Genomic DNA, 24,365 nt, shown 5'->3' on the forward strand with positions numbered 1-24,365 from the left:
CAGCCTAGTTTCCACAGAATAATTTTTTAGTATGAGAGTAAGCATAAGTCATGCAGAAGTCTCACCCAAATTTCAGCTGTCAAGGAAAAGGTGGAAAGCAGTAAGGAACAAATGTTTCTACAAATGGCTTTTCAGTTTGAAGTTATTGTAGAGAACATTTAGAAATAATAAATACAATATACTGTGGTACACAGGCATTATGGGCACACATCCACAGATACGTAACATCCACAATGACATACTGGATTTTTACGACGAGTTCTGAGCTCTCCTTACCTGGATCATTTTTAATATTACAAATTTCTAATTAGTTTTAAATAGTTTTCATGTTTTTAATAACATGGAAAAACAGTTACTTATCTTACCCTAACTGCTTTTCCCCCTACAAGATGTCTTATTCCCATGGATTCCACCTCATGTGTTCACAAGCGCTGCTCAAGAAATACTGCATTCTTTTGGCAAACACCATTGGCAGCAGCCTGAGCGCATGCAGGCATGCACATCCCCACCGCTGGCAGAGCACGATCTATCGGTATTAAGACTTGTGAGATTTACATGGACAAAGCATCCTGAAGAGCCACTGTTACTGGTAGGTCACAGGTTTCCTGCAGGGCTAACAAAGAAATGGCAGTACCTGGCCCTTCACACCTGGAGGTGGATCTACTTTGATCTCCAATTTCTCTAGGATCTGTGAGTCTTCCAACTGATTTGAATTTAAGCCTAGAACTGCCTCTTGCTGGAAAGCAATCTAACTGTAAACCAAAGCAGCAGTGAATGATGGCTGGTGAGAAAAAGGACTGTACAAATCAGGCTTCCCACTGTTGTCTTCACTGATGAAGACATGAAGTCTGCAGGGGTGGACCCAAGAAAGGGTTTCAATCAAGCCAGAATTTGTTTGCATTTCTGTCTTCCCCTGTTCAATTAGGCCTCTGAATATCGGGCTGCTCTTCAGATGATGGCCTTTACTACCCTTACTAAAATAAATGGTCTTCCAGAAGCAGTGCTGTCCTGAGGGAAAGGGAGGAAGAAGTTCCTTACATCGCATCGCAGTGCCCAACAAGCAATACTATAGCAAAAGCCTTACACCTGGAAGTCACGTACTGAGGAGACAGCACTGAAGAAAGAGTCACCTTTTAGATTTAAGCAATATTACAGATATTTATTGCACTGCTGGTAGCAGCAGATCAAAGAGATACATTTTAATCTGCTGCTGCCATTCAAGTGCAGAGTCTGATCAGAATCTAGCATCATGATCTCAGTGTTTCATTTTCATAGGTGTTGTCAACTTTTGTTTCAGCTCTGAAAGATAATTTAGTTGCACAGTAGTTGGAGTAGTTAATGCTTTTTGAAAAGCAACACAAAAGAACTGAAAGCTAAGCTGTAGCTCACAGGAGTACTTCAGCTTGGAGCCTAGTCAGATCTGCAGTCCTCTGAATCTGTATCCGACTAGTTTCTCTCTGAATGCTCCAGGGATGAACGGTTTAAGGCTATACATCTCTTTCATTTTTGATTTCTTTTAAAAAAGGAATGACAAGTTTACCTTCTGTGAGGAATATCTTCCTTCCTACTGTCTCTGTATGCATTCAGCATTTGATATGCAGTAGAAAAAAGTGACAGCACAAAGAGCTGAATCTCAAGAATTTTGCTTCAGTCACAAAAAAAAATGGTACATGGAAATCTTGCTCTTTTCTAAATTAGGTAGATATAAAAACAATCTAATAATTAACAATAGTATTACCATAAGGTGTGGGAGAGGCAGGCTTAAAAGTGCCATTTTTCAGCCACTGGCACTCCAAAGAAACGAAGTACATTGGGTCCTTTATGCCTTATTTGTCATCAACTCAAGTAACCCCTCTAATTGATAACACATGTATTTATGTTAAGATACAGGATGTACGTAGACATTTAATATGTGTATCATGTAGAAGTGGTCAGAATGCTCGTGATAATATGAACTGTTCACAGACCTAAAATAAGGTAGTCTATGCTGCAACTCTACCAACTACTACACTTTCATTCTCATCCCACTAAAATGTGTACTTATGACACAGGAGGGAGGAAAATAATTTTTACTGTGTACATTTGGTATGTGCTTTAAAAATAATACAAAGGACATGCTGAGAGCAAAACCCACGTATATCAGTTGGTCACTGATTGACTGGGAGTCACTATTTTATGACAGTTACGAAAAAGGTACTGCAGTGCTATAATGCACCACACAGTTCTAAATTCGTTCTAAGTTCAGTTCTAAACACTGAGGCAATAATGTAGCTATATCAAGATGGCATACAATTCTGTTCAGGGAAGATTAACTGAAGAGCGGGTATGGAGGAAAGCTACTTGGATGACCAGGGAATGGAGAAACCACCTTGTAAGAAGGCCCCTAGAGACTTGTTGGAAATTGGAAAGACAAGACTGTACCAATAAAAAACAGGTAGGAAAAGAACGACAACCTAAAATAAGGTATGCATCTATGGGTCAGGAGCTGCCTGTCTTGGTCTGTGCTCATTCGTGGCATGACTCTGACCATACTGATGCTTCACTTAGTCTGCTGGCATACATTATGCACAGAAAAGACACATTCTAAGCCTGCCCGTACACCTGCAGTCAGATGTCAGCCTGCAATGACAGAACGTAACTCATAGCAGTAAGGTAAGAGGTAGCTGTTTACTGTATCTGACTGTCTGCTTGGTCCTTAAGTAGATTTGAATCTCACAGTCAGACACCACATCTCAGCTGAGAGGCAAGCACTAACTGTCAAACACTGGACTTGACATCCACCCAGCATCAAGTGCATGCTTAGCCACGTGATGACAGGCTTTGTCCACCTTCATTTACTTCACCAATGTTCAGCTCCTGCCCAAGTGCACACTAGTGAGTGTACACATGTTCAAGGGAGGTCCAGAATGAAGTTTAAGTTCAGGAGTATGCTGAACAGTCAGTACATCAGTGGCATAATGATAAATATGCAAGTTGATCATCAACAACTCGCAGGCATTAAAATCAGCATGTTGGATTCATTGGACGGAATAATTTTTTTAAAAACTTTAAATGGAGCAGTTAAAAATACTTCATAAAATATGTAACAGAAAATATGCATACGGTATTTCAGAAAAAAGGTTAACATCTCGCTGAAATCCTGCTGGTCAGCTCTGAATACTACCCTCAACGTATGCTGGAGAAGCAGATAGTTTGTGATTAAGGAACTTAAAATTAACCTAAAATATGACCTGTAATGTACCCTTGTATCCTCACAGCACAGAAAATTCAGCACACAGCTGAACAGACCTGAAAAAGTTACACGGTCACCTTTACTGGCATCACAGCCATTAGATCTGGTGTGGATTTCTGTTATATAGACTCATCAAGGAATGAGAACTCTTCCACCAACATGACTAGGGACACAAACAGAAGTGAACAAAAAAAGATCAAAACCATAGACCTCTGAAAGAAAAACCACAATACTTGCCCAAGAAAACAGTCTGTGTCATTCATCCATTGGTTTATGAACTGTGCAGTGATAGGCTCCGGATTGTGTGGAAATCTGATGTTCTCTAAGGTGTGCAGAAGTAGGTCAGGATTGTAGTAGAGTGCAGCTATGGCAACCTGAAGACACATGGTACGAAGCTCGCTTGTTTTAACTCCTCTAGTTAACCGCTCCAGAACAGCCTCCACAAAAAGTGGAATACACTGAGCATATAAATATAAAGGAGAAGAAAAGAGAAAAAAATCCCCAACAAACATGCGTTATGTACGTTGCCAGATTATACAAAAGTTTACAATAATTTTATCAGAATTGAGTTAATCAGAGTTAACTTCAGTTAAGTCCAGGTATAACCTAGGAACATATTCTATTAACTTCCTAGTATAAAAGCATTTTAAGCCTCTGATCACATGATTATAAATCTTCTCCAAAACAGCTATTTTCTGAGCTAAAAATTGCCAATGTTATTCTCAGCACAGAGGAGAATATTTGGGGCCATTTGGTGGAATTCATTCTAGCACTTATAAAACGTTTAGAAAAGAAGTCAAAGATATTCTGATCTTTAAATAAATCAACAATTTCAAAACTAACAGGCATTAAAAATGAAACTACCTAAATCAGCAAGACAAAGAAAAGAAGTTTTTTCCTAATAAACATAAAGTAGTGTTAAATTTCTTATAGAAGTTTGAAATAGGTGTGTTTATTCAGATAAAAGCAAGTATGCACAATTTCTACACAATGAAATAAACATTTACATCTATTTCAATGTACAGGTTTATTCTTTATAACAATTTGGGAAGCATTATGAATGTTTTAGTTTATGAGTTGCATAAAATAAAAAAATCATTTCAATTCACAGAGTTGTGGAGCTCAGCTAAGCCTTCCAACACATACTTATTTCAATGCAAATGCATACAATTCACTGTAATCCCTTCCAGGTTTCCTTTAAAAATAAAATCTTTCAGGGAACGTTTTTATCTTCAATGACTTCAGATTTACATTAGTAAAGTTATATTGGTTTCAGTGAAATTAACTGAAAACTTATCACTGAAGTCCACAGATTGCACTGTGGCAACACATATTAAAATAATTTAGGTTGGAACATTATGTAAAGAATGAGACCAGAATTTAGCCCTTAATAGGAAAATGACTACTAGCTCAAAGTGTCTTCTAAGAAACTCTTAAAAATTATGAATATGTTTTTCCCAGCAATCACAATCCACCCATGCTAAAAATTCTTCATTCCCAAATGCACTGAGTAACTCAAAATATTAAAAAGAGTCTAGTCCATATTGCTTGGAGAAACAGCTTCAATAATTGGGTATGTATAGTTAATCTCTCAGCCACAATAGTTTTAACAATGTGGTTTGCATCAAAAGGGAAATCCTATTAGGAGAAGGCAAAACCAGACAATCCTGCACATCATACTATATACTTATCATCTATATTCATTTTCCAGTCATGCCCACTAATATCTAATCACCAAAAAAAAGAAAACCCCCAAACTTACAAACTCTCCTGAGCTCGTTTACTTCTTTCTGTCTCCATTCCTACACTTTACATTACACTCAAACTCTTGAATTCCAACTGCTTTCCTCAGGAATCAGACACATATTACTGGAAACCAGTAAAAGAGAAAACCTGTTCAATATATATCACCTGGTCAATACCCCGTCCTTTGCATTGAAGAACAATTACTTCTAGGAGTTTGGCTGCATGGCACTCTGCATCTTCTCCTGCATCTCCTGTTAATACCTACCAACCAGAAAGACAATTTAGTTTGTCAGTGTTAACCACTGACAACTTTGAAAGCAAGTGTTCCTGTACCTGCATACATCAGAAAACCTCTACACAGCGTATACACGCCTATTCATGCTTTATTTTGTGAGGAATTAAGACACATAAAAAAATCATCTCTACAGGGCATAAACAAAGAAAAGTGGCTAAAGATTAATTTAAAATTTTAGAAGAAATTTCTATAGTTCTTTATGAATGTTAGTATTCTTTACATGTCATCACTTTCTCTTTTTTAAAGGAAATGTTACTTACAAGAATCATTGCCGTTTTCCACATTCTGTTTCCATTTTTTTTACTTCAATTCTAATAAATATTGGCAGATTAACAGCCTGGCAAAGCGAAATCCTACCTTTAGGCCAGTGTCTGATTAAAAACAAGATGTATGCAATCACTCTATGTATATGCACATATGTTTGAAACTGACTGCTTCTTCTCAGTACATTTCAACTCTATGGTCAGTGCCAATCAAACCTGACAAAGAAGCAGAATTCTCAATTTCTGTAAGTTTCTTAAAAATAAGCAGGTAGCTAGATGCCTAACACTTTAAAATGGCCAAAATTAGAGAAAGGCTGGAGCAGGATCTCATACTTTGTTACACATGAGAGAATCAGCGTAAAAGAGAAACATTACACATGTAGAAAGAACTTCAAATGAATTCACACCTTAGCTGACAACTAGAGAATCCAATCACAAGATACGCGACCCAAGGAAATCAGGCTTCATTAATTCCTCTACTTACCAAAAAAGCTGTTCATAGAAGAAAGTCAAGATGAACAGCAACTTTCTCCCACACAGATTTGTGCATGTAATTTTTTAAAAAGCATGTCACTTAAAAAGTGTGAAGGTGCTATCTGTACTTGGAACTGAGCAGAGACTAAATTTCATTTCGTTCTGAAATGACTGGCCAGCACCTGGGACATTCAGGTCATTCCACTTAATCTGACTGTTAAGTACCAGTGATAAATGCAACAGTAAGAATCAGAAGCCTTACCTTTTTACACATAGCATAAATGATTTCTAAGTGTTTTGGGTTAGACAGTAAAGTATCAGTGTCAATGGTCACATAATTATGCAAGAGAGGCATCATATCTGTGGAACAGGGAGAGCAAAAGAGAAAAAAATTACAACTAATACATGCAAGTACTAACCAGTGAGGCTGTAGTTCTGTAATTAATTCATTAGCTCAGATTCTTGGATATGGTTGCAGATTCAAACTCTGCAAAAGTCTGTTTTAGCAGAATTCTTCATAAAGTGCACCATGCAGAGTGCATTCTCAGAAGAGGAAATAGAATAGGATCACATTTTAATTAATTTGTGGTTTCACATTAACTTCGCGTATTTCAACTTTCTTTGAGTTCAGGACCTCCTACAACAACTGATCACACTGACAGATTTGAACATGCTTCTAGTTAAATATGCTCCTGTCATACTCCTACGCTAAACAGACGGCCAGGGTATGACTCAAATACTTGATCAATTCAAAGCAAGACACTAAATGGAAGCGACCCTTATTAAGGTCATCTTCAGAGATTAATTCCCAAACAGTGGAAACATGAATAGAAGTGATCATACCTGCAAAGTACTCAAAGCAATCCTGCTGGAAAACCTCATATAGAACCCCTAAAAGCTGCCACATTTGAGGTGAAATCATCTGGCACGTCAAGCTGTAGGCCAAGGAGAGAATTTCTTCATAAAACTCTGGAAAGGAAAAACAATTTGAAGGGAGGTGCTTTAAAAAAATAGCTTGCAAATACCTTGAAATCTGAAACCAACCCCCAAGTTATATAACAACTAAAGGACAGTAATTAGTAACGAAATCAGTATGTAGAAAAATAAAACAAATTGGAAAAGACTCTTTTGAATGGGCCATATGTTGGCCTATATTTACAAAACTATGCACAGTTTTCCATTATAATGGAACACACCCGAAAAATGTATTACCAGCACATCAAAGGCATTGCTTTGAAACAATTTACTGAAAAATATTTTTATTTTCTCAACCTTTGTTTTTTCTTAAAGACCTTATTACAAAACTGTAGCTATTTAGTGCAGGGTACTGATAAAGCAGTAATTTAATTGCAGACCGTGTCCATAAAATACCAATATAATTGTAGACATTGTCCTTTAACACAGCTAGCTAGAACTATAATCAGAACTGCATCTTCTGCATTTGCGTCTGACCTCCAAACCACAGGAACCAGCCTGACTAATGCACAAGAGGGCATCAGGAGAAACAAATCATAAATAAAAATTAACACCTTTTTTTCTTTAAAATAGCACACACAAAAAAAGATGAAGTTCTCTTCAGAAACATAGTATTGTTTGCAATAATTAATTTAAGAACTTTTAATGTAAAAACATGTGTTTCTACAAATTGTCTCTAAAACATACCTATAACATGTTTCTGCAAAACAAGGCCAATGATCTGTAGACAAATACTCTCGAGCTGTTGAGTTATCTGAAATGAAAACATAAAGCAGTTTATTTAAAAACTCAGAAATACAGTAATTTAATCAACGTATTTGACTAATTCAGTTTGAGAAGTTCTTCAAAGCAAAAATCACTTTAAATGCTGCATTAACAGTCACAATATTATGAAATAAGGTCTTACTGATATAAGTACTGCACTTTTCAATACACGGTATTGCTTTAAGACATGTCACTTAAAGCATTTTTCTTAATTTAAAAAAAAATACCTCATTTTATGGTTATTCCACAGATCCTATCAATAACTCTCTCTCTTGCCCTGTCTGGATATAAAGTAACATTGTATTCAAACCAAAATCTTTGAAGTAGAAGAGTTAAAAGGAAGAAAGGAAGAGATGCTTTTCCTTAAGATGTCTACAGAGAGCTTCCCAGAGTAGACTCAGCAAGAAGAATACATGCAGAAACTGGGAGCATACAACTGTACTGAAGTCAGGATTCAGCCTTGCCACGTTGGACAGAAGGACTACATTTATGAATTAAATTACAAGGAGATCTATATAGCCACATTGTAAGTCTAAAACCAGCAAATACAGAAATTTCATGTTATTACCACAGGTCTTTCATTACAGAAATAATCTCACAGGACGTCAGGCTTCTGAGCTTTTTCTAGCAAAGGGATTAAACACAGGACCAAGATTCATCCACTTACCTTCAGACACTTGACTCAAAAGTTATGATCCCCTAAACTCCCTCCATACTTAATGGTGAAAGGGAAGGAATTTCTAAGGAGTTTTCAGCCTCATATATCACTTCTAAAATGATCTAAGATTCTGAGATGAAGAGCACTCCACACAGTATTTTAGTTTGTGCTTCACACAACAGAAAAAAGCTGCTAAATTTACACCAAAAAAACCCCAATCCCAAAGGATAGGCTAAAACCTGAAGATCCACTTCGAACTACCATTACTGGTGCTCAGCTGAACTACCAGATTTCACTTTAGCTTTCAAAAGCTGCAAGGGGTTCTTGTAAAGGAATGAATGATGTTTTGAAATCCAAAGGAACACAATGGTCTTACAAGAAAATAATTAGTATTTTAATTAATGTATTTTTTAAATTATAAGCTTCACAAAAAGATTTCACACTTGCAATGAAACATTCTCATTGTAAAACAAAGAGGCAAAACAATCTAGGACAAAACACTTTTATGGCAACTGAGCTTAAAGTTACTGACTGACTTTGCCTCTCTGGTCAGTCACTGAACTCCTTCCTACTTCAGTCAGCCCAAGTGGTATGGGCAGAAAGAATCTCTTTCTTCCTTGCACGTGAAATGTAGACTTAAATTGCACCACAACTGGGAGACCAATTCCTAGGACTTCTATCCAAGAAATTGCTGGGTAAACATCAAAATATGAGTCACCACTGTAAAAAATGAGCCTTACGCAAATTATTTCTCCCTAAAAACTACTGTAACAGTCTGTAATACCGTTATCCAATGAAATGTTCACCAGAATAAGGGCTAAGGATTTTACCCTCAGACTATAAATTCCCCTTGAAGTTGAGAGGTAAACAATTAAGAAATCACAAAAGTAAACTGGGCTTTAAATTCAGATTTGTCAGAGATCACTTGCTTCTGCTATTCACCATTCTGCTACAGTAAATGCACATTCATGTCAACTCAAGTGATGCAACATACATAGAAGTGCTTGTTGTCATGAACGAAAGGCACGAGTGAACAGCAGAGGAAAAGACGTATAAAAGAAAATCTCACCTCCTTGTGATCTTCCACAACTGTCAGGATAGTGTCAATTGTGTGCAAGATGCCCATGGCCATAACTGTTTTGTCCTCTACTTCCTCATATTCCTCACTCTGGAGTACTTTACCAAATATTTCAGCCTATGAAAAAAACACAACCAACTTGACATTCAAGAGCAAACTCACATTTCTAATTTGTCATGGAAAACCAAGATAGCTAATGCAACAGCAGCAATGCCTTATCTGTAAGAGCTGTCAGCATTGACAAATATGCTCCTTACCTTTGAAAGGGGACTATAGAAAATTAAAAACACCTCTTTTTTTGAGAACTCTGGCGATGTTAAGTAATTTGAAATGTGAGATAGTTAGAACTTGGCTCATTAAAGCCAGTGACAAAATTCAGTATCTTTGAAAAATTCACGTTTTAAAGATGTTTCATACAAAACCAAAGTGTTGCAAATATTATAGGTGGACCTTCATAAAGATTACTTTAAACAGTGTGCACTTCAAACAAAGTTCATTAAATGTTTGCCAAACTAGACATGTGCTTCTGACTGGACTGTTATTTTACTATTGTCTCTTACCAGGTGTTGAGTCATGTCAATGGCGATAGTAGCTACTTCCTGACTGTACTCACAGATCATCTTCTGGATTACATTAGTAAGATCATCATTTTCCGTCTCTCTAACAATGTGCAAGAGTTCTTGCATAACTGGCCTTACATAAGGCTTCACATATTCCTTGGCTAAAATAAAACAATTGAAACTAGGTGAAATCAACTATCCATAAACACAAATATACAGTATCTCAAAACTACTGAGTAACTAAGTACTCTTGAACAAAGTAATTTTTTAAAGTTTAATTCACTTAAAAAAAAAAAAAAAAAGGCCAAAAAACCTACCCGAGGCACTTTTACAGCCTATAACTAGCAGACTAACAAAGTAAATAAATTGTACATTTACCACATTCAGTGCTGAAACATCATCTACAACAAAGATCCACTGTTTTGGGTGAATACATGCCCTCATACACAGGCAGCATTTGTTCTTAAAAATACATGCTATTTCACTTCACTAAAGAAAAACAAAGGCAGGTGCTATTCGCTTCATGAAAGCAATATGTTGATTCTAACTTCTTTTGTGCAGAGAACTGCTGTAAAAACTTCAAATCAGAATTCTGGGATGCATACAGTAACTAATGAGCAAGTGAAACTGTCTAAACATGATGAAATGTTCTGAAATCTATGTCTTTAAACACTAGAAATGTTTACATAAATCTTCACCAACCTCCTAATCTCTAAAAAAAAATTAAAAATCATCAGTGTATACAACTGATGAATCACTGTAGCATACCTTGCTCTTGGTTGCTTATTAATGTCTGAAGAGCTATGGCTGCTTCTACTTTGACAGGCATTTCCTTATCATCAATCAGGCTCTTCTTTGCCAACTCTACTGCATTCCTCAAGTTTAGCTCGTTGTGAAATTTCAAAGCACTGAATGAATGAAGTACCCAACAAGACTGCATGACAAAAAGAAAAGCAAGTTAGGGACCACTGCAATTTTTAGCATTTTTTAACTGATTCAAAACCAATGCTAACTATCTCTCTGTTCTCATGTACTGTTGTGGGGTTTTTTTCTTAATTACGGTGTATTCATACAGTTTTTGCACTCAAGCAATTCTTAATTTCCTTTCCCAAATTCCAATAAATCCCATAAGTACATAATTGGCATTCACAGTTTTGGTCCTTCTGGGAGAAAAAAAAATTAAGAACAGAAATTAAAGAAAATTAACTTTGTTTGTGACTGATATGGACACTAGGGGGTTTTCATAAAGCTACACTCCAACTGACATTACCTACTCTGTTGAAATCCTACCTGTTCTTCACAGCCATCCAACCACTCTAGTTATTGAGATCTGCTGACAAAAAATGGTCACAAGAAGGGCACAACCACTGCAATTATGCAGACTGATTGAAGATGTAAACATTAACATGACACAGAATACCATCAATTCATTTGACTGACAGATCATTTTTTAAATCAAAATGCTGAAAAACTACTGCACAAAGTTGTTATTTGAAATTTTACTATGTATTTGCTTTATTTCTTTAATTCACATTCAGAATGAAGTGGAACTGCAAGGCTAAGGATCATGGCAAATACTGAAACTGAAGAACTGGTAAACTTACTCTAGCTCTGAGATACCCCAGGTTAGACATGAACAATGGAAATACATGATTCTGTAACATCAGCTCCATTTGATCCTTGAAGACACTCTTCTGTTGGTGTAAATAAAAATTAATTTTGGAGACCATTCTTTTTTGCACATACTTCATTCTAGTCAGTAACCATTTCAGCTATCAACCATGGGAAATACAATGATTTGTCTATGTAACATAAAGGTATTCTCTCACAAAGACATCTAGATCTCGTAGCTTGAACTGAACAAACCTCATAAGCATAGCAAGTTCATAGCCAGATTAAGTGAAAGAACTGTACATAGAATATTCAACTCCACATTACTCATTACAATACTGTAAACTGGAATTTTCCATTTTCTTTAAGGCAATTGATTCCAGCTTATTTTTCTTAAAAAAATTAATTAGGATCTAGTACCTCCATTCTTCTTACAAAGGAGTACATACATGCCTGAAGATAAATATAAGCTTAGTATGGAACATATATGAGTTTCAAATGACCTACTGTTACTATAAGCATCAGAAGTAACAAAAGTAACTTCAATTTTTTGTGTGTTTCTTAATAGACTAAGCTAATTCCTTTGTGATAGAAATCTCCTTGGCTGGAGAAGGATATTTGATGAAAATTATCCTTAATTATTACAACCTTGGCCAACCCCAAGATATTCACAGGAAGCCAGGACCATCAGCATAGAGACTTGGGACCGTCCGGGCACTTACAGCCCCAGGATACTCGAAAAGGTATATGCTGTTACCATCTAAAGGAATGATTCAGTGGCTGAGATAGGAAGAGGGTGAAAGGGGACACTCAATACAAAATATAACTTAGGTGATCACACTACTACTTCACCAATGCATACATAATTTTTTCCCCACACTGATTCCCCTGCCCTCAGAGAGGCAAATGAAGAACTGAGCAGAGAAAAACCACAAAGGGAAAAGAATTTTCCCTTGTGCACACAGGTCAAAGGTTTGCAGGCATTAAACTGGAGCCACTATGGAAAGCCAGGTGGTTAAGGCAGGATCGCTGTGTCTACGAGCTCCTTGCAATCTATTATCTCAGTCAGATCACCAGCCAGAAAGCACAAATCAAGTATTTTACACAGAAACAGTTAATGGAATTTTTCAATCTGCCAAATCCCAAACACAAAATATTCAGAGTTGAGAGGAGTCTGCAGTGTTCAGCGATTATTACTTTTTTTACAATGTATATTATAACCTCATGTTTCAAGACTGAAAATTTCAAATAAGAGTGGTATGCTGGAATAAATCCTTTTTATTTCCTCAGGTTTAGAAACCCCCAAGTCAAGATGAAAGGCTCCTCACAACACAATGTTCTCTTTCACTGTTATACTCCGGCATGAAGGAGAGCATTTACAATCCAACGTAATCTACAAAATTTCCACAAAAGTTACTGATGTTTCAGGATTTCAGATCAGATCACAGATTGGTACATTGGTAAAAAATAGATGGTAGATGTTTTTAAGATGTTGCTTGTAACATGAAGACATATCCTGCACAGAAAACTCATACATAAAATAAAATAAACTACTTTTAAAAGGAAGCCTCCAGCACAACGCTGCTATTCTCAGGCTAAAAGTGGTAACTTTTTGGCAATAACTTTTGACATGGAGGGGGCATACTTTAGACTCCATCGTCTACAGAAGCGTAAAGGAAACCGTAATTTATATTACATTAGACAGCAACAGTGTGGATTAAAACGTGTACTCAAATTCCAGAAAAATAATCAAAATTCTGAGGTACTGTCCATAAAAAAATGGAGGAAGAATAGGAACTCTATGCTCTTTCCAGCTATTTTCAAAACTCCCAACTGGCTGATGAAATAAGACTTAAAGCCACACATTGTAGGGTAAGAAAGCTGGAAAGCTAGACAACACATTCCTGCAACATGTTAAGTAAACATTTTTCTGGAACCAGAAGCAGCCCACAATAGCACAGGCTGTTTGAGGAGTTTGCTGAAGAATCATAAGCAATGTTATTGATGGAATGCATGTTTGCTTTTTTAACACCCTTCCATTTCACAAGGAAAGCGGGAGAGGACCAGGGGACTGTTCTGTAGCAAACAAACGGAGCTTTGGAGCAACCTAAGAAGACAAATCTGCATATAAAATGGGAATATAAAACCCAGGAAAGAATGTTAATATTTTTAAGAAACAGATTCTTATTGCACAGTACAATCTCTCTACAGACTTCATAAATATGGCCAAAGGCTAGCCATACTTTATAAGCTACAACTTTATCAGAAATGGCAGTTGATAATAAGAACTACTAACCTTTTTCACTTCTTTACCCACTTACCTTCAGTAAAATATCTGCTAGGGATCCTATAACGTGCAAAGCTCCATCTTTTTTCCTTGGATCAATGTTTGGCTCTGTCAGAATCTGGTAGCAATAAGCCATCATTTTTGGTAATACCTACACAAGACAGAAAACACACAATCTCCTTTTGTCAAATTATTTTAATAGCATTGTTAAAAAAATTCATATAATGTTTTTAACTTAAAGTTGAAATTTTTTTCTTGGCCAAAGCAACTGTGAGGTACTACATGTAACATCTTTCCATAGTTAAAACTGAGAAGATTTCTTTTTAAACTTTTCAGCCAAACTTGTCAAACAATCTCCTTGAAATCTCACATTAGTAATAGTAAATAAGATATTTTTATTGTTGTCTTGAGGCAAATCAAAAAAGGTAATGAAAAGGCAAGAGGCTCAAACAGTACCTCACCATTTTTTTCCCTTAACTTCTCTTCTGTCTTGTGTCACACATATATAAATACATACATGTGTGTATATGTACGTATGAACATAATACATATTCAAGAACACCTTGGACAAAACCCTCATAAACTTATTTTAATCTATTGATTTTGGCAGTAACTTCTACAGTTGACTAGACTTAGAAAGGTTTCTTCACAAAACCAATTGTTTATTGTCATTTCCACACCCACTATGTGCTTTTCAGATATTATGACATTTTGACAATCTCAGTACAAATTATGAAAATGAGAAGGTCAGTGGGCAAGGACGTTTTTGACAATAAAGCAGTGGAAAGGTCATAGGCTATTCCATCTGACTATGCTCTTCTCTGAAGATCCATCTGGAAACAGAGTTCCATGTTTACTGGATGTTAAAATGGTACCCAGAAAAAAGTTGGCCGTTTTAGCAAACTGTTGCGTGCTTTCCAGGGCTCGGCTGGATACTCCTGCACAGATCACTAAGTACAGAAAGATCTACAGCAAAGCTATGCCCTCATTTAAAAAGTAACTATGAAATTGGTTTTGTTCTTGTTAATTTCATTGCTGTCAACAGGATTTTAAATAGTATCAGTGAAAATTAATAAAGATCAGGTTCTCTTTTCCTCCTGCTAATTTGGGAAGCTCAGAACAGCCATGACAGAGGCTGTTTGTAAACTCTGGAAAATACCAGTACGTCTATTCCAACTCAGTTCATATCTGGCAGGTTAATTGTAAAGCTGCAAGAGGAATCCACTTATTTATTTATACATACACACATATTTTAATTCTCCCATAATTAATAGCACTCAGCCAGAAAAGCATTTGACTATGTATTAGCAAGTAGATTTTTCAAGACTAGCTTCCCATAGCATCTTCAAATTTGAGGGAAAATGACATTGTTAAGAAAACTTCACATAATTAAAAAACACTAGTTCCATACCTCTTTTCTCTTCTTTGCAGCAGTATAAAGGAGATTCTGTGCTGCTGTTGTAGTGGATGCATAATCCTCAAATACATCTAACAAATTGGGGGGAAAAAAAAAGGTAAAAAAGATACTCCTTTTCTGAATGACATACCAATAAAGTTTTTATAAACCATTTTGTTTGTGGTATATCACAAAATCAGAGTGAATATTTAACTTCAAAACTATTGACACAGTGGTCTTCACTTCATGGTTAAAGAGTAAGACCCAAGCTTATGTCACATAGCTTATGAAAACATTTACTTCTTTCCTTCCAAATCTGCTGACGGCTCATCATTGCCTTTATTAGGAACGCATTATTTATTCATTAATTCTTTTGAAAACAGGTATTTAAGGGATGAAAAATCCTGGCTTTTTTTTAATTAAAACCACTATAGGAAGAACAACAATACATTCCAGCACCATCTGTGTACCATATGTACACATTTTTGGCTTGATATTATTAAAACCTCATGGGAAACTTTTTGTATGTAAAAAGTACTTGGATCTGGGGTAGTTTTAAATCTGCTGAAAGCTGAAGCTTTTTTAGCTTCATTCATTACAAGTAAACCTCCTTTAATCACATTGAAAATACAATTTATATCTTGAAAAAAAAAATCTGTTCTGCCAAACATGTTCTAATCCAAATGTCCCTACACAAATCAAATAAAAAGATCTAAAAACATAATGTTAAAATGTGGTTAAAGTTACACACTAACTTTTCCTGAGAATGTGAAGATAAATGATGATTAAGAAATACTACCAGACTACTGGAATTCTTGTTCCAAACCAAAATGTGCCTCACTAAACTTCAAATTAATGTACTTTTATGCTTGAAGGGTTTTTTACCTTCCACAATACAATTTAGATCTGTATTTAACTGTTTCAACTATATATAAAATAGGATTCACTATTTACACAGAAAGAACCAAAAATCAGCAATGTGTTTGTGCCCCAGTGACCAACACTGTATCATGATTAATTTTTTTGCCTAACAACTCTCCAAGATTTTTCTGTGAAAATTTAAATTCTGTTTTCTCATATGTGAATCCCAAATCAACTAACTGGAAGTTTACCAAATGCTACATATCTCCATGGTGCCTGGCTTACAGGAGTTTTCTGCTAAAACTGCTGTATTTTAAAAGCATCCTTCTCTTTTTCAGTGACATGACTCTTTTAGTAACAGTAATTATTCATAATATGGTCCTATGTGATATTCCAAAGATTTTTGCACTACATCTTTGAAAGAATACATATATCTAATTGTCTTACAATTCAATAATAATAATTGGTAACAAAATGCTGAAGACTAACAATTTTCAATAGGGAAAGAGCAAGTCAGGCCTCTTCTGGTCAAAGCGAGAGCTGCAAGAACTTGCAGGCAGCTGGCACACTGCAATTCTGGATTCTGAAACTGGCATTAAAAAGTGAGCATGCCAATCTATTTGGGCTGCACTGTGCACATGTGAAGTAGGAAAAAAAGTTAAGATAATCATTTAGTTTAAAGCTACCAGCCAAGTGGCCAAAACTCACTTGATCTGCCGCCTTCTTTTAACTACAGATTGGTGAGATTTAAGAACCAAATTTTCTTCTTCCTATTGTTCAGGACACTGGTGAAGACAGAGACATTACAGTGGCCATGCTGTGAATTGGGACTATAGTGTACAGTTACAATGAAAGCAAAAAAACAAACGTTAAACACAAACATTTACCGAATTTCATTCGGATATATTCATATGGATCCTCTTGCCAGAGCTCTTCATCCTCATCTTTGTAGCACATTAGAGAGAATATCACTTCTTCTGTTATAGTCTAGTATTAGAGAAGTCAAATACACATAAGCACACATAAAATCAAATTCCAGTACAGTTTCCCTCCACTACACACTAATTTACTCAACCTACTTTTCTGAAAAGTAAAATTCTTTTAATCAGTGCTCTTTTATTTTGGCTATCAGAAATAAACTTACAATATACATACTTCCCTTCTGCAACATCCTTACACATCAGTAATTATATATTTATAATAATACAGTACCATGCAAAATACACTTCAAGACATACATCGTCTATGAACAGCAGAACATCGTATTCTGCAGAAGGATCTCACCTTTGCAACACTTAACATGAGAATGGATTTCAGAGTCCTTCCTCCTAACAGTCATGGGATTAATTAACTACAGCAAGGGAGCTTATGACATGAAAAAATAAAAGCATAAAAATAACTTTTCACTTGTTCTTAGTTCACTTATGAAGCATGTCCTTAACACAGAGTTCAATACCTTATAGTCGATGTTCTCTTTGCATGACAATCAATTCTGAATTTCCAAATCTATAGACAATTCTGAACACTAGCAACTAATAAAAGCCAGAACATTATGACTGTCTGGCAGACTTCAAAAATAAAAATAAAGAACTTATAGAACAGATTCCTTAATTGAGGTTACAATATCTGCAATAAAAGGTAGTCATAATACCAATAAAATCAACCGCATTAATGTATAAATGCTATTTTTTGCCCAGATCGACTGCTGCATCAAAGATTCACGAAACATTCTTTAAAACTGCAGAACTGGTGGGGGTTTTGGAGTTATTTTAACCACGCTGATGACATGCAGTGTTTGTGACTGGGTTTTGTGCACTGACCTGTATGTGTGGCTTCATTTGCTTCCATGTTACAGAGTGAATAACCCCCTGGTTCAGATAATTTAATGTTTGCTGAAGAACACGTGGCGCAACATAGTCTTTTTGCCTGTATTGGTCTAAGATTCTTAAGAGAACCTAAAGAAATAAATTGATATTTTTAAATAAAGACCGAAAATTCTCATGCATAGGCATGCAGTCCACCTCTTCAGTGAATGTACATGGACAGAATAATTGGTTTTATAGCAGAGGTTCTACTGTTAGTAATCACTGAAATGCCTTTGATCCAAAAAACAGAGATCACATAAATGTTAAGGATCAAATCCTGCAAGCATTCATGTACATGTCTACCTTTACTATTAGCCCTACTATGTGATCCCTTGTGATTGTAAGCCAAAGTTATACTGCAATGTTCACAGGCTCCCAGTTTACACAAGCCTCAGCAAAATTTGGAATAGATAAGGAAAAGACACAGTGATATTTTCAAACTGGTTGGCTTCTAGATCTGTTAGTGGTGTCTGTATTAATTTTTTAATGACAGGCCCCCAAAGACAACAAATTACTTTGGAAGAACAGTGATAAGAATAGAAATACTAAACTAGAAAAGAAGAATAGGTTACCGTTTAGATCTGTGAATCAGAAGAGATGCAAAACCCTTAACTTCAATTACCTATTGTAAACATCAGATAGTATCGCCTAGCATGCTGCCACAAACTCCATCACAAAAAGCTTCCTTGGTATAAAGGCTTGCTGTACTAAGAAAAACCTACAGTACAAAGCCACTAATCTGCACTAATGGCAGATGTACTCTTATGTGTTAATAAGCGTAAGAATTGGCATGTACATGAATAACAGTAAAAATCAAGGGCACTACATAACAAAACATTGAATCACGTCTTTTCAGAAGGCCAATTCTGCTTCATAATTCTTCATAAGATTATAACAAATCTTATTGCGAACCTAACTCTTTTATTAGGAATACTAAGTCTGATCTCAAGTCTTTTATACGATACGCTCCTTGGGCAAGAATTGTCTACATCTCATATAGACTCTACCACACTGTCAGCACTTAACAACTGATGAATAACTAATGAAGGCTTAGTAATGTAATATTCACGGTAGAATTCTTACTAGTCTGCAAAAAAATGTGACAAATCAGCATTTAAGAGCAGAAATGGAAGAAATGTGCAGATTGTCCAGTCCATTTAACTTGAAAGCTAAACTGCTCCCTCTGCTACATAGCCTAATCTCTTAGACAAACTTTTAAGTATTTCAAACGATAACTGCCCATGGGAGTCTATTTTTCCACTAAGGACTTAAACATTGCAAGGATTTTGGAATAGATATTAGACTGTTCCCCTTTTCAATTAATGCTTACAGCCTCACCACAACCATTCCTCTCCTTCATTCTTAATATTTACATATTTACACAAAATTATTATGCTAAGGGATAAACAATTCTGTTGTCAAACTGGATGGAGAAAAGTTGGTGGTTTTTTTTTTTGCGGACAACCCTGGTATTTCGAAATCTAGTTTAAATTTGACTTGAAATGACAACAACAGCCTGGCATCCTGCATCAAAGACACCGGAAATTTAAGCTGTAAGATGGCTGCGGATGTCACGTCAGGGATATTTCATCTGGTAGCACGCTGAGGAGCCACATATTCTGGAAATACACATTATCCAAACACTTGTCACATGAAAAAACAGCATTCCCAGATGGTTTTCAAGGTTTACAGGCCAAAGGGAATCAAGAGCCCAGAATCATGAGCAGGAGAGTGTACTGCATTCTCCTGGCTTCTTAGGAGTCTGTTTGGAATTTGTAACCCAAAGCCTGGACACCCAAGAGCTTTAGCTGAGCCAAAAGCCTGGCAACTACTGCTCCTTGTCATCCAGTATATGGCAGGCTGAATGAGGAGGAGCTGTGCCAAAAACATCCAAGCCTGGGAGCCAGCACTCTCAGGGCTTTCAGGCACCCGGTAGCTATAGCCATTCCACCAAACCAGGGAGATGCTGGAAGCCCACGTTCCCAGGAGCCTACAGCGGAGCTGGCAGAGAACTAAGAGAACTCTGACAGAAATTGCCTTTCTTCTATGCAATTTTATCAGAACTGAACTGTGTCCACAACACCATGTTATTCACAAATAATTAGCATTCCCCACCCAAAAGAATTTCCTTGCAAACTACAAATTTATGCTATATTTTCATAAAATATGCTTTCTAGATATAAAGTAACTTCTATTACTGTTCTCCAGACACCTTCTAATCTGTCTGTATCTCCTTGAAATACAACAGTGTCATTACATTACTGTGCCTAAGTTGTTTGCAGCAAAAGCACTTACTAAAGACTGGTCTGAAAAACCCACGCTTCTATGACATGAGGCCTCTGCATCTATAGTTTTTTTTTCTCTCAGATATATCTAGAATGTTTATATATGATGATAATACTGTTTTATCAGCACTTGTCTTGCACTTCTCAATCACTAAAAGGAATCCTGCCTGACGTTGTTCATTTTTGTTTAATGAATGAACTGCAGTACAAGCATACTGCTGAAAATACATTTCTTCAGAGAAAATGATTTCATTCAGAACCAAATGAACTGTACTTACCTGTTGTATGCCCACAGCATATGTTTTTAAAAAGAAGTCTGAGAATTCGAAGTATTCTTTAGTTACATTTCCAGGACTTCCATACCTTTGAAAAGAAGAGGACACAGATATTTACATTGTGAGAAGTCTACTGTAACTTCTGTTACAGTAACACAGTACTTTCCAAAACACAAAGGACCTTGAGTAGTCTTCCATCTCCAAAAGTATCCTTTCCCACAGGTTCCTTCTAAGCCATTATTTCCCTTATAATGCCCCATTTCCCTTTTCTTAGATTATCATAAACTACAATACTAAAGTCAAGTAAATATAGCTGCCTTTTAGTTACAAGCTCTATAACTTCCATGTTTATGGATTTATCTTCAAATCTTCCCCTGCCTTTACATTTGAGAATATAAGGACTTGTAGCTGAATGTAGTAAAAAAAAGAAAGCAGCACAACAAACCAAAATAAAAGACCCTGTACTTTTCCAGTGGGGCTAGTTTCTGGCTATCTTAGTCAAACAATTTCACTAAGAGCTCAGAACAGTCTGTGCTGGTGAAAAGCAGAGGACAGCAGCAGGAACACCTTTTTGGTGACCATGGGCTGTTAAATCAACTGAACTGTCTTGTCTAATTGCACCTCAAGTAACATTACAGATTTGTAATCCAAATTTAATTTTTAATCAGTTTGTTAGTTTTTTACCGTTCAAAAAGACGAGCTACAATATGCAGTGCCCACTTCTTGCATTTCCACCACACCAGCTCCGGTCTATCATCTTCGTCAATCTGCAAAGTCTCCTATAAATAAATACATTTATTTTAAATTAGCCGTGTGTATTGTTGAGATAAATGATGATTTAAATATTCCTTACCAAGTAAACTAATACAAATGCACAGCACTGACTAAAGCTTTGATTGTTACCAGTTATGTAACATTCACGAACTTTCAAATATCTTAATTAGTCAATGTACCCATATATGTTCAATACTTGTACAATGCCTGTACTTCAATTTTCAAAACTATGCATATTTAAAAAACAGAAACTGTCAGATATACTTGAATACTACATGGTGGCATGCACTCTGGCTTAAAACAAATATACACGTCCTAACCATATATTAATGCAAAGGCTATTATAAGAAAGTTGAGGTTGTGAAATAAATTTCTAAAACACTTAGGAAATGCCAGTTAATGTTGTACACACACAAACAAGAACTTACTTTTTTTATTTTGTTCTTTTTTTGTCTATTTTTATATTACTATTTTTAATTTTTTCTTCAAGAAACATCAAGGACAGATGAAAGAAAAAGAGTAATAGAGACAAATGACAGGTTTGTGATGACCTTTTGTTTCCTGTTTAAAACAAGCTGGCTACAATACTTGGAAACTTGCAAAATATCCCAGATCAGAGTTTACATGGTGTCACTACCTCAGACAATGAATTCTGACAGCTTACATGATCTTCCTGCATTTCCGTCAGAAATGCCACTTATTACAAGGATAAGAATCTTACATAGGTAACACCTTAAAAAATGGAACACTTAGAATATCTTCACATTGACTGTTCCTCAAATGTCAACACCCAAGTATCAAAGGTCTTTACAAAACTAAAACTTACTGGAGGGACATTTCTGTCAATGATAGTACGGAAGATCTCCATCCACTGAGTCATAGTCTGGTTATTCACCAACTGGAGCGGCAATGCATACTGAAACAAGAAGAAAACCCACAGTCACACAATACAAATTTTCTCTGAAAAAGGTAAAAGATGTTTCTACAGTAGTTACATTCTGAGAAAGATGAGGTTTTAAGGAAAATTAAGGCTAATTAGGTTAGATAATCAATACTACTCTAATTGCTTCCTCCTTGGTACAATTTACAGAGGAATTTCTGGGCAGGCAACTGTTTAAGGAAAGTTCCTTGGTATATTTCTTCCTCTTCTTTCACAATAGCCCAGCTAACTTTTAGGGACCACAGTAGCATCTACATTATAGGGTTTGGGTAAACCAATAGTATTTTAGTAAGTGAAATGTACTCCTAATTACTACCTAGCTACTATCTAGTAAATCTTACTTCTCTATAAAAATCCAAAGCAAAGTGACAACATTCAGGCAAGCTATTGAAAAGCAAAATAGGATCTTGGGATCTTTTTAATCTGCCCCCCCATCTAATAGCAAACTACTTTAACTTTTTAACCCGCAGTAATAATTTTCAGGCTACGCCTTATGTAGGATCTTGTTTTGTTTCCCATTCTCTAAAAGTATTTCCTCACCAAACTCATCCCTGTAAAAGCCAAACTCATCTCTGTACAATGCATGTGCATCAATAAATAATTTCTGCTAGATCTTCAGAAGATAATGACAAATGCCACCTACTGAAGTGCACTATTTGACAACTGTACCACTATATCCACTACTGACACTTTCAGAGGCCAACTAGCACAGTCTAGATGCTCACACTATTTATATCAGGTTATGTGTAACTTTATAAAAATAGGAACATTTCTCCAGTAAGCTTACAAATAGGACGTGCAGAAATACCTTGGTTCATTAAAAATTTAATCTGGGGGATCACATGACCAGTTTTGAAGTAGAAAAATCTATAAAGATCACATTTTTATAAAAACTGTTTATTGTACATGACTTTTCCCATCCAAACTGGTATTCTTACACAATCGCACCCATGAGTGTACTGAAGGGGGTCATTGTGCCCAGCAAAGCAAAAGTTTAGGTTTTCCTCTACATAGATGCCAACCTGAACAAGAGCATAGAAGATTTTTAAGATTTGTTTCTGAAGCAGTACAGAATAATGAGAGTTATCAGGCAGAAGCTGGATCATCTGCTGCTGGATCCGAGGCAAAAATATTTGCATTGCTGCTATGAGAGGATCTCGCTCCTCTGCTTTTTTGTATCTGCAAAGGAAACAAAAATGTTGGTCCAGGATCTACACACTGAAGATTCTAATGCTTATTCCGCACCAGCAATTTAATTTCTGTACCTTAAAAAATAAAATAAAATAAAAAAATCCAGCACTCACTCATTCACTCTCCCCTCCTCTAGCCCCCACCTCAACAATTTGTGCAAATTCCCTAACCTGTAAATACAGAAATGAAATCCAACAAATGTTACCTTATATAAATGCAGCTATTGGCAGGAGGAGCTAATGATCTTTACTACTGAATTGTCAGCTCACAGGAGCAGGGACTTGAATTCCTCTGACATTCATACCAATGCTAAACCCAGGTTGGGTGCTGAACAAACAGGACTGAACAGCCATTGAAAGGGAAAGACAGTTCCTTTATTTGTTAAAGATTCTCTCTTTCTCTGTTTAGATTTCTTTTGTGTGGTTTATAACATTCATACATAACAACCAATAATATCTTTTTTTAAATGAGTGAAAGTTCACTGCACTTCTAATTTACGTTTTGTGGATTTAGACTATCAGGAGGATGGTACAGGTAACAATATGTTCCAGGATATAGAAGTAACAAATAATTCGTATTCGTATAACCAGCATTTGGGGAATTTTCAAACAAAAGAAGTTACAAACATTTAAGAAATTTTTCACAGGTGGATTAAGTCAGATCAAAAGTACAAAGCCTCGAGAGAAATACATCAGTAAATTCATACAGATTATTGCTGGCATCTCTGCTTTCAATTCAGTGTTGATATAAAGATGATGAATAGTTTTCATTTATTTGCAGGAAAGGAAACATATGACAATTATTAATTGCCATTTTCTATCCAAATTCCTTGTA

General features: G+C 36.0%; 1 protein-coding gene across 4 annotated transcripts in view; it reads right to left on the reverse strand.

Annotated features, from left to right (window-relative positions):
- IPO8 (importin 8) overlaps nucleotides 1–24,365 on the reverse strand; it is a 50,945-nt gene that overhangs the window by 13,065 nt on the left and 13,515 nt on the right. For all 4 annotated transcript variants that reach the window (XM_055711386.1, XM_055711385.1, XM_014281234.3 and 1 more), the window contains exons 5-21: nucleotides 23,363–23,519; nucleotides 22,227–22,316; nucleotides 21,311–21,405; nucleotides 20,630–20,714; nucleotides 18,022–18,156; nucleotides 17,089–17,188; nucleotides 15,356–15,432; nucleotides 13,979–14,095; nucleotides 11,651–11,740; nucleotides 10,815–10,980; nucleotides 10,047–10,207; nucleotides 9,478–9,603; nucleotides 7,673–7,739; nucleotides 6,854–6,979; nucleotides 6,273–6,370; nucleotides 5,144–5,239; nucleotides 3,470–3,690 (exon numbers count right to left, since the gene is read on the reverse strand). In XM_055711386.1, the coding sequence (XP_055567361.1) occupies nucleotides 3,470–3,690; nucleotides 5,144–5,239; nucleotides 6,273–6,370; nucleotides 6,854–6,979; nucleotides 7,673–7,739; nucleotides 9,478–9,603; nucleotides 10,047–10,207; nucleotides 10,815–10,980; nucleotides 11,651–11,740; nucleotides 13,979–14,095; nucleotides 15,356–15,432; nucleotides 17,089–17,188; nucleotides 18,022–18,156; nucleotides 20,630–20,714; nucleotides 21,311–21,405; nucleotides 22,227–22,316; nucleotides 23,363–23,519 (2,007 nt within the window). The remainder of the gene's footprint in view (nucleotides 1–3,469; nucleotides 3,691–5,143; nucleotides 5,240–6,272; nucleotides 6,371–6,853; nucleotides 6,980–7,672; nucleotides 7,740–9,477; nucleotides 9,604–10,046; nucleotides 10,208–10,814; nucleotides 10,981–11,650; nucleotides 11,741–13,978; nucleotides 14,096–15,355; nucleotides 15,433–17,088; nucleotides 17,189–18,021; nucleotides 18,157–20,629; nucleotides 20,715–21,310; nucleotides 21,406–22,226; nucleotides 22,317–23,362; nucleotides 23,520–24,365) is intronic.

The sequence above is a fragment of the Falco cherrug genome, chromosome 5 (genome assembly GCF_023634085.1).
Source record: "Falco cherrug isolate bFalChe1 chromosome 5, bFalChe1.pri, whole genome shotgun sequence".
Taxonomy (NCBI): domain Eukaryota; kingdom Metazoa; phylum Chordata; class Aves; order Falconiformes; family Falconidae; genus Falco; species Falco cherrug.